Below are 16,692 nucleotides of genomic sequence, written 5' to 3'. Positions count from 1 at the left end.
TTGATTTGAATGATAAGCAAAAAATAATACTTATAATCCCATATGATATATTAGAGAAGAACAATAATATTATGGCGTCATCTCAGCATTCATTAGCCTCCTTCTTAGATAAACTATGCAAGCATCATGATATTGTAACTTTGTTTATTTTTCATCTGATTTCTTTTAAATGTTTGTTGCATGCTTGTTCAATTTTACTACTTTCCATTCAAATAAATTTGTTCCCCTTTATATTAACATCATTGAATATATACATGTATATATATATATGTGTGTATAAACATGTTAAACAAAATAATCTAAAATGCAAATAGCTAGCTAATTACTTTTAGAAAATGCAAAAAAAAGACCTTACGTAGATGTATTTAGGGTGAAAATAAAGCATTTAGTTAAAATACTTCAAATTACATAACAAAATAATACTGCCATATTGCTATGTAAATTGCGAAATAATTTGATTCCTTATTGAGCTCCATTAAGTAAACAAAAGGGGGGGATAAAATTTTTCAATTCTTGAATAAGAATGATTGCAGCAGGGACATTGGTATTTATAGTTTGTTTGTTTGGGATGTTTTTGCATTTATTCAGACAAGTAGAACATATATACAAGTGAAGTGTTTGATGAACCCGCAAAGGTTGTATCTCCAATTCAAAGGGAGAAGCACAAGGCACTTGCATCGGTATATCTGTTTACTGCTGGACATTTCACACTGTATGCTGTCATGTTTGCAATCATTGTTAATTCAATGATAATAGAACAGATCTTACATAGCTCATTATACACTTCCCAAGGTCTCAATACATGTTAGAAAAAATTAAAGAAGAAACTATGAGGGGAAGCTGCTGGTAATGCTATGATTATATGTGACCTGCCACCTTAATACCAACAATAAGTCAACCAAAATGAATATTGAGATATTTATCGAGCTTGAAAAGTCATTCCCTAAGCTTTAAAATGATGTATAATATATTAAAATCGACCAACAATAGCCATTACAAGTACTTAATTGAATGCAGAGGAAATTCAGCATGAGCTTTATATTAAGGAGAAAACAAGGTTTGAAGTTTGGGGTTCACTCAAGCATGAGATATGCATATTTTGTAATCTCAGTGAAACTTCCAAGCAGTCCGAGAAGTAGTGTCCAAGAAACTCTTGTATCTTCTCTTTCATTCAACTTCACGACGTCAAAATTTAACAGTCTGAAGAAGAAGAATTACTCTTTCAGATGGAGGTTTTTTGTTTGTTTTTGAAGACTAAATTACTATTTTGGTTATTTACAGAGAACCTTACCTGGCGATGATTGGTGGTTTAAGGGCGGTAGGTCACATATTACTATCAGTTAAATCCATTGTTAGTAGGTAGTGCTTAAATATGTTTTCAAGTTGTTCATGTCTCTGTTGTGAGAATTATCTGTACTACTTTGATTACATCTAACAGCTTTTCAATGTCATGATGCAAACACTTAAAACACATACTTGAGAAAATGCTATTTTGAATATCATAGAATTACATAGAAAATAATATCGTGCAGGAAACCTTAATTATTGATATATGATAATTCAGACTTAAATACGTTACCCACATGCCTTTCCATCGCACCTTCATATTCTGATAACACTGTATTGTGCGTGAGTGTACTTCAACAGGTCGTTAACAAAGGGATGCTAAAAATAGAACTAGCCGGTGGTTTGTGGAATTCCCCATGAAATGGTATTCCCACATAAGCCTCTACTGTGCATAGTATTAGGCTGTATTACAAAAAGTTTAACTATTTAACGTTAAATTTGAGGTTGATCTATGGTGAGGCCGTGATAGTCTAGAGGTTAAGACATTACATTGTGAATGTAAAGACCCAGGTTCGAATCCTGGTCACTGCAACCGCCATTTTTTTTCTCGTCTCATTTTGCAAACTATGGAAGATGTAGCTTAATATTGTTTGTCTGTTAACCGTAGTATTATCCTCATCAGTTTTCTATTGGCTTTTTCATAAGAACATTGTCAGTAATTACCATATGATGCAATGAAATAAATCAGGGGCAGTGCCAGGTTGTTTAGATTTTTTTTTTGGGGGGGTTAAGATGATTTATAGGGGACATCATTTTGTGCCTCCACTCACCATTGGTGATGCTGGAGGCATTGTGTTTTCAGGTTGTCTGTCAGTCCTGTTCTGTTTCGAAATGACTCAAGAACCGTTTTTTCATATTTTGATCATGTATGCCTGTGGGAGTGACAATGAACTGCTTTATAATGTTGGGGTTATGGATTTCAAAGGTCAAGGTCACAGAGGTCATTATGCACCTTACAACGCACTGTTCTTGCAATGACACAGGAACTCTTTGATGGATCAACTTTGTATTTGGATCATGGATGCCTATGGGGGTTGATAATGATTTTATTATTTTGGGGTATGGAGGTCAGAGGTTCAAGGTCACAGGTCATGATGCACCTTAAAAAGCACCGTTCTTATGATAAGTCAGATAACTCAAGAACTCTGATGGATCAACTTCGTATTTGGATTATGTGACTGACAATGGCCTGAATAGTAGGACAAGGCACTCCACAGATATGATATAATTTCAAATTCTCTTGTGAAAGAATGAAACTTCCATTTCATTATTCGTGTACTTTATAAAGTTCTTCAGTAAGTTGACAGTACTTTACTGTTTGCTTAGTCTTCAAATATAATTTCTTATAAGCTTTTTCCCCTCTCTATCTTTTATAGCTGGAACCTTATGATGTGTTGCTGAACAAAGACGTTGAAGAGAGGCTGACCAATGTCTTGTTTGAGCTGAATCTCAGCACAGTCCCACCCTCACACAATCCTGTAAGTAATGCGCAGCAAGTTTGCAATCTCACACATATCTGAAGATCAGCATGGTTGAAGGTCGGCATGGTGATATAGTTGAATCTTCAGTGTTTCAAAATGCAGAAAGAAAATAAAATATCTGAATCATAAAAGATAAGAACAAAATATTAGAAAACGAAAAATGATCAGTGAAAAATCTGTTATCCCTGATAGGACTGGATGCCTAAGAAAGCTATGGGAACTGGTTCAGATCACCCCCTCCCCCCTGATCTCCATTGTTGATAGCGAAATAGCCACAGAAATTAGCATGCACGTTACCCATGAAATAATCTACAAAACTGTAAGGTCAAATTCATTGAAAAAATCTCTTTACTAATTAATGATGCTAATTTATGTGTGAAATCTAATTAAGTAAATTAAGGACCCCAAACAGTTATTTTTTTTTACTCATAGGCTCTTTGTAGGATTCTGATAAAATGTACTTTGATTAAAAAAAACTGACAATACAATTTTCTTAGGTATTTAAAAAAAAATTCTTATGTATTTTTTGGGTTACAGCTTTATTGCGAAAAATTCAGAATCTTATTTATAGGGTTAAAGTGATGAAAATATAGAAAGGCTTTCATGCTTCATAGTGTACAGTCAAATTTCTCAGCACAGCTGTTAAGTACTGGTGAACGCATTCAAATGAAATAACGGTTGATCTAATCTGTTCTATTCTCAGGAAGAGGTCGTGTCGATCAGCGGGGATACTGCCAACCAAGTTTTTGACAATCCAGAAGGACCAAGAGGTTGTTCTGGAGTCTCCTGGTCTCCTCCCATGAACAACTGGAACCCATGGCTCAACTGCAATATCGATGAAGGGCCCATCGCTCATGTAAGTTCCTCGGAGAGGACCTTAGGCCGTCGGTCCTCTGGTTGCTTGCTTACAAGCATTCTTGCCTTCTTAGCAGTCAGGGAAAAGATCACCCCCTAGTAGAGTTGATAGTCTATGGGAAGAATGTCTCCTTAACAAATTCCAGACCTCAACACTGCTGTTAGGAAACTTTGTTGATATAGATGATATCTGTGGTATAAAGATGGGTTTGTCTAATCAAGTTTGGCATCAGCAGGAACACATTTTGGGCAATGTTGTAAATTTATCGTTCATATGTGACATTGTTTGAACCATGGAAGAAGTGAATTTTTAGCATTTCCCTGCAGTGTGTTCAATGTGTACTCGCTCAACCATGATATTGGAAATAACTCTTGTGTAAATGTTGATGATGATGATGATGATGATTAAAGGGGAATGAAACATTTGGAACAAATAGGCTTGTGTAGAAACAGAAAAATCAAAGAATAAAGAAAGTTTGAGAAAAATCGGACAAATAGAGAGAAAGTTATGAGCATTTGAATATTGCAATCACTAATGCTATGGAGATCCTCACATTGGCAATGCGACAGGGATGTGTGATGTCACTGATGAACAACTTTCCCTTTGATGGACTATAAAATACCCTCAAAATGTCTCTTTTTGCTTTTTCTTATGATGATACAAAACTCTTTATCCGTGATGTATTCTTAAAAAATATGCTTTACATGCCCTCATGTAGAAAGAACAGTATGATTTATGGATCGATGTGATAAGAGGCAATTCAATTGAAATATATACCAAAGTAATGGGAAGATTTGTTCACAAGTGACATCACACATCTTTGTCGCATTGCCAATTTGCTATCTCCATAGCATTAGTGATCGCAATATTCAAATGCTCATAACTTTCTCATTATTTGTCCGATTTTTGTCAAACTTTCGTTGATCTGTTTCCTTGATTTTTCTGTTTTCACACAAGCTATCTTGTTCCAATGGTTTCATTCTCCTTTAATGACAATGGATGATGATTGTTAATGATGATTGACAATGATGATGTGACAATGATTAGCTGGAGATGTTAATAATAAGGGTGAGATCATGATATTCATAATAATGGTGGTGATGGTGATGATAATGAAGAAGAAGGTGAACATGAATATGCTGCTGCTAATGATAATTAATATATTGATGATAGTGGGGTGATCATATTGATGAGGTTGATGGTAATGATTGTCTCCTTTCCCCCATTTATATCACATACATAGATGTCCCTGGAGCAGATTAGTTCAGAGCTTGAACGAGAACATCAAGGCCAGCAACAGAATCCTGAATTTAGAAAGGTAAGACAAAACTTCATCTCATCAATGCTGAATAAACAACTTTTTGAATCTCCTCTATTCTTCCTTTGATTTTGCAACCATGCACAGTACAGTAGATAATTTTAGGGATCTTTGAAGTTAAATTGCATTTTTTGGAGATTGTACTCATTTTAGTATGACTTACTTTGACTTAATTCTCTTCACACTTGGCAGTGCATAATGCCTCCAAAGCTGAGTGCCAGTTTCTTCTGTTCTGAGCAAGCATTCCCGGCCCTTTCCAGGTTTGGTTTATTCGCTTCCTCTCCTGTTCAGTAGTTGTCCTCCATGTCCCTTTGGTCTGCCCAATCATTTTTAGCAATCCATTGTTCATGAAAAAAAATATAAAAACCGGACCCTTTACCCTTATTTTCCTCTCCAGATCCAAGATGACCGGCGGTCTCTACCCATCTTCCAGTCCGAGAGGGAGATCTTGAATGCCATAGACCACAACTCTGTAGTGGTCATCCGAGGGAATACAGGATGCGGTAAGACCACTCAGGTGCCACAGTTCATCCTTGACAGCTACATCCGCTCAGGAAGAGGAGCTGAGTGCAATATAGCTATCACTCAGGTACGTTTGCATAGACCATCGTTTATGACCCTGTGCTCATCTACATTCTTAACCCAGAAAGAGTTACGTCTCATTCTTCCATTAATTAGAATGCTCAAAGCGGTCTTAACAGGGATCTTAAGTTGTATTCCAAACCAGTTGGGAAATCCACCTCATGGTGTGGTTTTCAAGAGCGCTTTGCATTTTCACACGGATCATGTACCCCACATAGCAACAAGACATTTTTAGTTGATGTACGTCTGGAAACCAGTTCAAGAGATGGTGGGTGACGAGAACACTGGTGAAGAGTTCTTACAAACTGACCAAGTGGTTGTAGACCAGTTGGCAATATTCCATAGCACCTTGCCTGAGGGAAGTGAATTTGGCCATTAAAGGGGAAGTTCACCCTGACAAAAAGTTTATTGTAAAAATAGCAGAAAAAATAATAAAAAATATTGCCGAAGGTTTGAGAAAAATTCATCAAATAATTAAAAAGTTATTAGAATTTCAATTATTTGATTTGTGACGTCATATGCGAGCAGCATTCATACATAGCGAATGGTAAAAAATCAAATAAATGTCATTTTCTCAGAAAATTGAAAATATTTTTCACTCTACCTTTTGTATATCAATAGACAAATCATTTCACACCCGATCATGAATAGAAAACAAAATTATGTCATCAGGAACCATATAAAATTTGAAATTCATGCATTTTATATTACATAACAAATGGGGCAGCTGCTCGTCTATGACGTCACAAATCCAAAACTTTCTTACTTTTTAACGGACTTTCCTGAAAACTTCACCAATATTTTTTACTAATTTTTTTGCTATTTTTATAACAAAGTTTTCTTCAGGGTGAACTTCCCCTTTAAATCTTAGAAAGTTTGGATCTTGGAGATAACCTTAGTTTTCATCCTTAGGAACATATTTTTTTTGTCTATGTTATATGAAGAGTAAAGTAGACATTTTTTTCACATTCTGTATATTATGAGACTATATAATAGAAAATTTGCATTGTGGGTAAGGAACCAGTAACTGTTTGACTATTTTAGGACACAAGCTGTTGCTATTCTTTCTATATGGCTGAGCAGGTTGGCTTTATGAAAATTGGACTGGTTACCGGTAATATTTCTCATTATTTAAGATTTTAGCACACTTATAAGAAAAATTCCTCCTAGTAAATATGTACGATCTACTATCATATTTCTTGTTTTCTATACTCCAGCCTCGTCGTATTAGCGCCATCTCCATCGCTGAGCGTGTTGCATTTGAACGTAACGAGCCTCTGGGTGTCAGTGCTGGATACTCTGTTCGTTTCGACACTGTGAGACCCCGCCCCCTTGGAGCCATGCTCTTCATGACCGTAGGCAAGTGGACATTATTTTTATTTTACTGCACAGATACAGTTTAAAGGGGATACTTAGGAATCTGCAGTTGGACGGGTAGTCGGACAGGTGGTTGGTCAGTCATTTGAAAATGTTGCAGACTGAAAGACTTCCTTAGTTTTTGTCCAATGCTCTTGATACCTAACACAGACATTCGTTTTGAGGTGAATATATGTTAGACATCATCCTGGCACTGCGAGGGTATTAATCATCTTCAGTTAACTTCATCATGAAATTCTTGATCATTGCAACTTATTAAAAAAAATGGATCCAATGGGATAGTCTCGCCTTTCTGTAGCGTTGTGGCTCCACTTTCAATGAAATGGAAATTGATTTTAGAGAGGCCATCATTCAAAAGATACAAGTTTTGGCACCCCAGCAATAATTTTGATTTACTTGATAATTATTTTTGGACACTTCCTCTTGCAGGTACATTATTGAGGAAGCTGGAAGCAGGTCTACGTGGTATTTCTCATGTTGTTGTTGATGAAATTCACGAGAGAGATCTCAATGTAAGTGATCACACTTGAATTTTTATTTAGATAATTGCTAATACCTTATACTGGAATTCCACTTTTTATGCTGTATAATCAGTCAAGTGTACAAAATAGCTGAATGATTTTCAGACTTTCGTAGCAGTTCAAAGTGGCATTTCTATGTAGTAGCATAATGAAATAAGTAAAGAAATTGAGGGGGACCCCCCCCCCTAAATTTGTTTCTTTTACTGTAATCAGTAGGAAGAAATTCCTCGAATGTTGCACACATCATGCAGACATGCTAAAGCTTGGTTTTTTGTAGGCAATGCTTGAAACTTAGTATGAAAGCGCTGTATGAATGTTCCAATATTAATTTTCTTATTTTATTCACATACTGAATGCTTTTGTATATTGTTTAAAAAGTTCTGCTTTCAAAGACCTGCTTATTCAAAAAGAATTAAATCTGGGAAGGCACCAAGATTGTTTGATTTAAATCCCAATGTGTCCTCTCTTTCTCCACCCTCCAGACTGATTTCCTGTTGGTCGTACTGAGAGACATGTTGAAAGCCAACCCTGGGATGAGGATCGTTCTCATGTCTGCTACCATCGACACCACCATGTTCAGTCATTACTTCATGGACTGCCCCGTCATAGAGGTCTTTGGAAGAGCTCACCCTGTACAAGGTGAATACTGTTCTTTGACCATTCTTGCCTTATTCTTTGTGATTTTTTTCGCAAACCTGGGGCCCGTAACACAAAGCTTAGCAATGATCGTAGAACATTTTTCTACGATTGATTCCATTGATGACAATGTGCAATCAATCGTAAAAATCAAGCGTACGATCAATCGCTAGCTTTCGTGTTACGCGACCCAGGTGGGCGTTTCTTGAAGTTTTTTTTTAAGTTCTGAGCAACTTAATAAACGACTGGTGATCATTCTCAGGAAATACACTACTCATGAAAATCTGGAGTGTATCATGTACCACAAGAAAGGATCACCAGTTGTGCGTAAAGTTGTTTGTAAAGTCGCTTGTAACTTGCAACAGCATCATGAAACACCCACTGGTTTATATACATATACATCAAGTATGGTAAGCCACTTTTAAACTGAGCATGCGTTTGGGACACCGTAAATTAGAATGAGTAATGAAGGTATTTATGTATGATTCCTCTGTAACACATAAAATGAGAATAGTGATGGTATTACGCATGTGTGATGCCACTCAAGATGGCCATTGAGCTTGTGGACAGTTATGAGAGAACAGTGATTTTTATAACCCATTTTGTTTCGATTTCATGTGCCTGATTTATGTAACATTGGTATTGACACTTAGGAAATTGTGGGAGCAATTTTTGAAACCCTGTTTGTTCAAAGCCATTTAATTCGAGGATTTTGCCATTTTGTAATATAAACTTTATATTTACTGTACAGGAGTGTGAGAGATCACATTTTTAGCTGATTTTAGATTTTGTTGTGATTTTCAGTTTCATTTCAGCTTATTTTTAGCTTTCCTCTGTGGGTCATTCCATCTGGATTCACCCAGTGGTTGCACCCGACCGTCTCAGAATTCGTTGTAATTTGGTATACATAAAATTCAACATGGCCCAAGCACAAAACAAAAAAATTAGTCCAATCGGTCCGTCGGTTCTCGCGCTACGGCCCGCCCTTTTCTCCTTGTTTTGACAAAAATGGGCGTGACCTTCAACTTTCAATGGCCACTGCGTCGTTACGTGTTGACCAATTTTCATGAAACTGGTACCATTGGATAGGAAATTCAGAGAGGAATCCAAAACATGCATCGAATAATGTATTGGAGCAATTTATAAGGTCATGACCTTTGACCTTAACTTTGACCTTCAGTTTGACCCCCGGACAAATAATTTTTTAACTTGATTTTCGTGTATGTTAATTATTGGTATGATATTGACAAAATATGTTAAAATCAATGATGATATTTTATTTCTTCACCTTTAAAAACTCTTCCAAAGATACCATGAAATTTCACTCTAGTCCCACACACTGATATTCATGTTAGTAAAGTGTTTACCAGTTACATGACTTCTTCCAATCTTAAGTTACAGTATGCAAGCACATGAAAAGAAATTAAGCTTAATCAGTTCACAAATAAAAGATTAAACCTTTATGCTCATGAATAGGTATCTGTTTAGGCATTTTGATGTTCATCAATATATATTCATTTTGATGTTCGGCAATATATATCATATATATTCATAGTAGTAAAGTCTTCACTTTAATCATCAAAATATATACATGTATATATATGTATATGATATATATTGCTGAATCATAAAATGCCTAAACAGATACCTATTCATTAGCATAAAGGTTTAGTCTTGTATTTGTAAACTGATTAAGCTTAATTTCTTTTCATGTGCTTGCATACTGTAACTTAAGATTGGAAGAAATCATGTAACTGGTAAACACTTTACTAACATGAATATCGATTGGACTAATTTTTTTTGTTTTGTGCTTGGGCCATGTTGAATTTTATGTATACCACATTACAACGAATTCTGAGACGGTCGGTGCAAAATTGCACATTCATTGGGTGAATTGGCATGGAATGACCCCTGTATAAAAAGTATGGGAGCTCTTTCTATTTCAGACTTTTTCAACACTCTTCAGCTTTATTCAGATCTGTTTATTTGTGACCACTCTTACCCCTGACTGTAACTCTGATGTTAGTTGATTGTAGTTCCCATGTTGATTTGTCCTGTCCCTGTTGCTTTTCTTCAGAGTACTACTTAGAGGATGTTGTTCAGATGCTAGGCTTTGTACCCAGGCTTGATAACAGAAGAAAGAGAAGGGACGAGGAGGATGATGATGGAGAAGGGGAGGTGAGTATAATAGATAGTGACCTTTAATGGACCAGTTCGTAGTTACTTCAAGGACAATTTTTATCTCGCCTGCATAGCAGAGCGAGACTATAGGCGCCACTTTTCCGACGGCGGCGGCGGCGTCAACATCAAATCTTAATCTAAGGTTAAGTTTTTGAAATGACATCATAACTATATATGGACCTAGTTCATGGAACTTGGATATAAGGTTAATCAAGTATTACTGAACATCCTGCCTGAGTTTCAGGTCACATGACCAAGGTCAAAGGTCATTTAGGGTCAATGAACTAAGACCATGTTTGGAGAATTACTTTCAAAATCTTAACCGAAGGTTAAGTTTTTGAAATGACATCATTACTTAGAAAGTTTAAGGACCTAGTTCATGAAACTTGGGCATAAGGTTAATCAAGTATTAGGGAACATCCTGCTCGAGTTTCAGGTCACGTGACCAACTTCAAAGGTCATTTAGGGTCAATGAACTTTGGTCAAGTTGGGGTATTTGTTGAATTACCATCATAACTTTGAAAATTTATGGATCTAGTTCATGAAACTTGGACATAAGGTTAATCAAGTACCACTGAATATCCTGTGCGAGTTTCAGGTCACATGACTATGGTCAGTGGTCATTTAAGGTCAATGAACTTTGGCCGTGTTGGGGTATTTGTTAAATTACCATCCTAACTCTGAAAGTTTATGGATCTAGTTCATAAAACTTGGACATAAGAGTAATCAAGTATCACTGAATATCCTGTACGAGTTTCAGGTCACATGACCATGGTCAAAGGTCATTAAAGGTCAATGAACTTTGGCCGTTTTGGGGGTATTTGTTGAATTACCATCCTAACTCTGAAAGTTTATGGATCTAGTTCATAAAACTTGGGATATAAGAGTAATCAAGTATCACTGAACATCCCCTGTGAGTTTCAGGTCACAAAATGAAGGTCAAAGGTCAGTTCAGGTCAATAAACTTAGGCCATGTTGAGGTAATTGTTGAATTACCATCATAACTTTGAAAGTTTATGGATAGTGAATGAAATGTGGACATGGGTGTAGTTGACAAGTCTTAACCCTATCTAGGCCGGGGTATTTTGGGAGTTCCTATGGCCGAGGGGTGGGGCTCCCAGGCCCCCCCAAGATATCGGCCGTCGACCGCGTGATCGCGCCGAAAATTGGCACGCAGGTCGCCTGGGACATAATCTACAAGATCGTATAGTAATTTATTTCATGCGAATTGTTATTAAGTGATTATGCTAATTTATGCGTAATTAGTATGCAAAATCATACTTTTTCCTCTAACTCCCTAAATAAAGCTCCAAATGTACTAATATTTGGTATAGAAACTCTTTGTGGTGTCTTTAGCAAGTGTACATGAAAAAAATTGCGATATCAAATCATTTTCTTATGTATTATATTGTTTTTTTGCAATTTCTTTGTTTTTTGACCTTTTGTTTTTCATTGTTTTTTTCGATGAAATTTGTTGGGGACTCTTCTGTGATCATAAAAAGCATAAAATGAATACATTTAGACAAGCAAAACTAAAAATAATCATACATTTATGAATTTTGGTTGAAAACACAATTTGCATTGACTTTGTACACGAAATCACGTTTTTGAGCAATTTTTGGTCTGACATGCACTTACATAATGTTGCGTAATTTCGGAACCACATACCCGGGTGACGCAAAATTGGTCTCAAAAGTTGCGCAAGACTTGAAAGTAAAAAGTCAGCGAGTTGCGCGGTAAAAAAATTTCGCACGGCGAAAATATCGCACGATTTGTTGAATGGGGGGCCTCCGAGGCCCCCCCACCCCCCCCCCGGCCTAGATAGGGTTAAGTCACCGTTCAAATGTCATTTGTGGTCAATGAACGTGGTATTATGTCATTATATGAATGGTGTTTTTGTGAATGATTATTTTATAGTAGTTTTCAAAGTTGGCACTGCTGCTATATTAAATCGCGTAATGCAGGCGAGACTGCCAGAGGCAGTCCACTTCTTGGTAAAATGACCTTCCATTTCTTTCATTATGATAGGCAGATTTCAAAGCAAGATATTACGTAAGTATGCCTTACATAGCAGGATGCAGAAATTGAATAGATAGGGTGACTAGAATAGCACACTAATGATGAATGAAGGTATATGTCGCATTTCTTTTTTGAATGCATATTATAGCATGTTGTACATTCTACTTGGCAAACTGAAATACCGGTTCATGGACGTAGTCTTTTTTTGTGGATGTAAATGAAAAACACAATTCAAAAGAATATATGAATAATCAAGACATCAGAGTTGGTGTTTATCTCATTAAATTTCAAACCACCATGTCACTTTAGTATCATTGACGTTCTGCTGATCATGCGCAGAGTGGAACTCTGAACTGGCTTATTCCAATTCAGCAAAATTCAATTTCAATTTATGCAACCATATAAAAAAATGAATCCAAAAAAATTGTGTACATACATGTAATCAGAAAATACAAAATATGGAAGAATGGATTTGCAGATTAAGGATTTCATAGAATCTGCTTTGATTAATACAGGATTATCAACATGGAGATGATGTGATCTGAAATGTTTAACCTATTCTGATTACCGGCCAGTCTGTTGGGTACAATGTTTTAATCCTTTGCCACGTCTAAAACCATAAACAGACATTTACTCTAAAGTTTTGTGTCTTTTTCAAGGCCAGTCATGTAGTGCTTGAAGGATGATGGAATTCTTAAAATGATTTCTTTTTTTAAATTATCTGCAATTGTTTTGCTGCTGTGTAATCTCACATGGATGGCATTTATGGGGCTGATTCATCCATGCGTGCATTTTAGTTGCTTATTAACGAGCAACACCAGTCCACTATAATCATAATCAATATTAATTCTTTTTTTTAAAGGAGAATATGAACAAGACTATCAGCAACGAGTATTCCGAGCAGACCAGGCGAGCTCTCATGCAGATGAGCGAGAAGGAGATGAACTTTGACCTCATTGAGGTGAGATAAAATCATTTATGTACCTACTGTTAATCATCAGTTGATGAACTGAATTTTAGTCACCATATGGTGGTACCATATTATCGATGTATATCTATCCATTTTCTATTTACAAACATTTTCATGTATGTAATCTATTTATATTTCTTTATTGACCTGTAAACAAGGCAAATTCCCACTGTGGACAAAGAAATCAAATTGAATTGAATTGAATTGAATTCTTTGCTCGCATATGCTCAATATCAACGGGGATATTTTTCCATTTGCTTGATTGGCAATGGTACATCTAATTCCCATCACTTACGTAATTGCTCAAGTCTGAACAAGCCCCCACCAATATTATTTGAGCCAAGAAAACAAGCAATAAGTCAACTAAGTTTATAAAAGAGGGAAGTCATTTGTTTGGATCATCTTCTCCCTTTTTTACTCTTGCGCATATACTGACTTTTACAGGATATGTTGCCCACTAAACAGGGGATGCTTGTGTCTCGCTGACCCTTGATCTCCATTTTACATGTACTGAGCGCACCCGCGCCTTTATGATATGAAAATGATTGAAGAGCTTTGATATAGCACCCACTGACCAGCCCTCACTTTTTCCCTCCAGTACAGCAACATACATTTTTTTAAATAGGGACCTAACTCTAATCTTCAAGCTTTCATCATGGAATATGCAATGCATATTGGTACAAAATATGTGCACTGCCATTCACTCTATTTTATTTATCTTTGTTTCTCCTTTCAGAACCTTCTAACCTACATTGGTACGTTGGGTGTACCTGGAGCTATTCTCTTCTTCCTGCCTGGCTGGAACTGGATCTTTGCCCTCATGAGACATCTCCAAGAACATCCTAAATTTGGTGAGTAATGATTGAAATGGGCAGTTCCATAAAATAATCATTTAGGACTTTTGACTCATTTTTTTAGTCTGCCTCTTTAACTACCCTTGCCAAAATGATTCAAGCAGAATTGCCAAGTATTACTGATTTTCCGTATAAGTACTGAAAATGTGAATACTGTTGGTCTCATGCATAATACTGATTTCTTAAGTTTCGGTTTTATGTGTTGTCCTATGGTATTTCTTTGAAAATACTGATTGCCTCACCCAAATACTGATTTTTGTCTCACCTGCATAGCAGAGTGAGACTATAGGCGCCGCTTTTCCGACGGCGGCGGCGTCAACATCAAATCTTAACCTGAGGTTAATTTTTTGAAATGACATCATAACTTAAAAAGTATATGGACCTAGTTCATGAAACTTGGCCATAAGGTTAATCAAGTATTACTAAGCATCCTAGTAGAGTTTCATGTCACATGACCAAGGTCAAAGGTCATTTAGGGTCGATGAACTTAGACCATGTTGGGGGAATCAACTTCAAAATCTTAACTTGAGGTTAAGTTTTTGAAATGTCATCATAACTTAGAAAATATATGGACCTAGTTCATTGAACTTGGACACAAAGTCAATCATGTATCACCAAACATCCTGCATGAATTTCATGTCACATAACCAAGGTCAAAGGTCATTTAGGGTCAATGAACTTTGGCCGATTTGGGGGTATCTGTTGAATTACAATAAAAACTTTTTTTTTTAATTTGATCTGATTCATGAAACTTGGACATACTAGTGATCAAGTATCACTGAACATCCTGTGCGCATTTTAAGTCACATGACCAAGGTCAAAGGTCAATGAACTTTTGCCGTAATGGGGATATCTGTTGATTTACCATCATAACTTTGCAAGTTTATTGATCTGACTTTGGAAACTTGGACATAAGAGTAATCAAGTATCACTGAATATCCTGTGCAAGTTTCAGGTCACATGATCAAGGTCAAAGGTCATGTGAGGTCAATGAATTTTCGACACATTGGGGGTATTTGTTGAATTACCATCCTATCTCTGTAAGTGTATTGGTCTAGTTCATAAAACGTGGAAATAAGAGTAACCAAGTATCACTGAACATCTTGTGCGATTTATAGTAGTTTTCAAAGTCAGCAATGCTGCTATGTTGAATCGTGTGATGCAGGTGAGACGGCCAGAGGCATTCCACTTGTTAGCTTTTAAATATACTGTGAAATGTTCTTGTTCAGGTTGGAAGCACTGTTTCAGAGCATTACAACTTTTCATATGAATGATACTTCAGAGACAGATCATTTAGAAAGGTTCCACTCAAAGGGATCTTACATACATGTATGCACTTTATGATATTTCCTTTAAACTTCTCAGACCAGTACCACATTTTTCCAGAGAAATTGACGAGAATAGTCACTGGTATGAATCTTTTCAGGGATATGCTTTGAAAGCAATCGATATTCATGGCTGTTGTAAGCATTGTGTGACTATGTCAGCCTTTCGGAAAGATAGTAATAATAACGTCATATTTTGCCCAGGATAGCCACTTCAGTTCCGAAAGCTGTTCTCCCAGCGGGCCCTGCTTAACATGATCATGTTATCATTACCTGGGCTTCAGCATGGCTACCTTGATCGGGCACTCAAGCATTCGAGGAATTGTTTCCTGACAGGTACCCATTCACCTCACCTTGGTTGAGTGCAGCACAATGTTGGTAAATTTCATGCTGAAGGACAACATCACTCCCCAAAGTGAAATAAGTGCCTACTGATTGGTTGTAAGGATCTGTGATGAAAGGATACTTATTTTGTCATCTAAGAGGGCCAAAGTGGGTCATTTATAGGATACTCTCGACATTTCTGCATTAACTCTTTTCTTTGTCTTCTTTAAATTTTAGGTGGGCGTGATTTCTGCATTCTTCCACTCCACTCTCAGATTCCAAAGGAAGAACAGCATCGAGTCTTTGATACCATGCCAGAAGGAGTCACCAAGGTAAGAATGACAGTAGCATATGCAGGATTTTTGAAAGGGGGGGGGTTAAAGCTGAATGAAATGTTGAAAAAAAATAAATAATAAATAAAGGTCCGGGTTCCCCACAAATTTTGTCTTTTTCTACCCCCCCCCCCCCCCCCTCTCCAAAAAAAGGTCTTCAACAAAGTTTTAGTGGTGGGAATTGAATTCTTAGGGGGGTTAAACACCTTTAACCCCCCCCTCCAGTACGCTACTGGAGAGTGCAAAATTGAAATCACTAACTTTGTTAAACACATTGTGAATTCAGAATTGATCCTCTTATTTTGTTGTTTCTACAGATCATCCTATCAACCAACATTGCCGAGACCAGTATCACCATCAATGATGTTGTCTATGTGGTGGATATTTGCAAGTAAGTCTGTCTCTATACACTCTCTCCTTCGAGTAGGTCAGATTCTTTCTAAGTTTTCAATAAAGATGACATTCCATGTCTGAATTTGAAATCTATTCACAATAATTTTCTGATTCTAATTCTCAAGATCTCTTTCAGTTTCAATTTAATCATTTTCATTTCAAGTCATCACAAAAAT

General features: G+C 36.6%; 1 protein-coding gene and 1 non-coding gene across 5 annotated transcripts in view; both read left to right on the top strand.

The window, feature by feature from the left end:
• Positions 1-16,692, top strand: part of LOC121425665 (ATP-dependent RNA helicase A-like) — a 43,964-nt gene that overhangs the window by 15,008 nt on the left and 12,264 nt on the right. For all 4 annotated transcript variants that reach the window (XM_041621814.1, XM_041621815.1, XM_041621816.1 and 1 more), the window contains 12 exons: positions 2,724-2,825; positions 3,532-3,684; positions 4,928-5,002; positions 5,400-5,591; positions 6,802-6,943; positions 7,391-7,473; positions 7,965-8,121; positions 10,196-10,296; positions 13,181-13,279; positions 14,025-14,139; positions 16,029-16,123; positions 16,441-16,514. In XM_041621814.1, the coding sequence (XP_041477748.1) occupies positions 2,724-2,825; positions 3,532-3,684; positions 4,928-5,002; positions 5,400-5,591; positions 6,802-6,943; positions 7,391-7,473; positions 7,965-8,121; positions 10,196-10,296; positions 13,181-13,279; positions 14,025-14,139; positions 16,029-16,123; positions 16,441-16,514 (1,388 nt within the window). The remainder of the gene's footprint in view (positions 1-2,723; positions 2,826-3,531; positions 3,685-4,927; positions 5,003-5,399; positions 5,592-6,801; positions 6,944-7,390; positions 7,474-7,964; positions 8,122-10,195; positions 10,297-13,180; positions 13,280-14,024; positions 14,140-16,028; positions 16,124-16,440; positions 16,515-16,692) is intronic.
• Positions 1,807-1,878, top strand: TRNAH-GUG. The gene has a single exon. It is a non-coding gene; the product is annotated as a tRNA-His (tRNA).

Source organism: Lytechinus variegatus, chromosome 12 (genome assembly GCF_018143015.1).
Source record: "Lytechinus variegatus isolate NC3 chromosome 12, Lvar_3.0, whole genome shotgun sequence".
Lineage (NCBI taxonomy): Eukaryota > Metazoa > Echinodermata > Echinoidea > Temnopleuroida > Toxopneustidae > Lytechinus > Lytechinus variegatus.
This window is presented reverse-complemented; position numbering and strand designations above follow the sequence as displayed.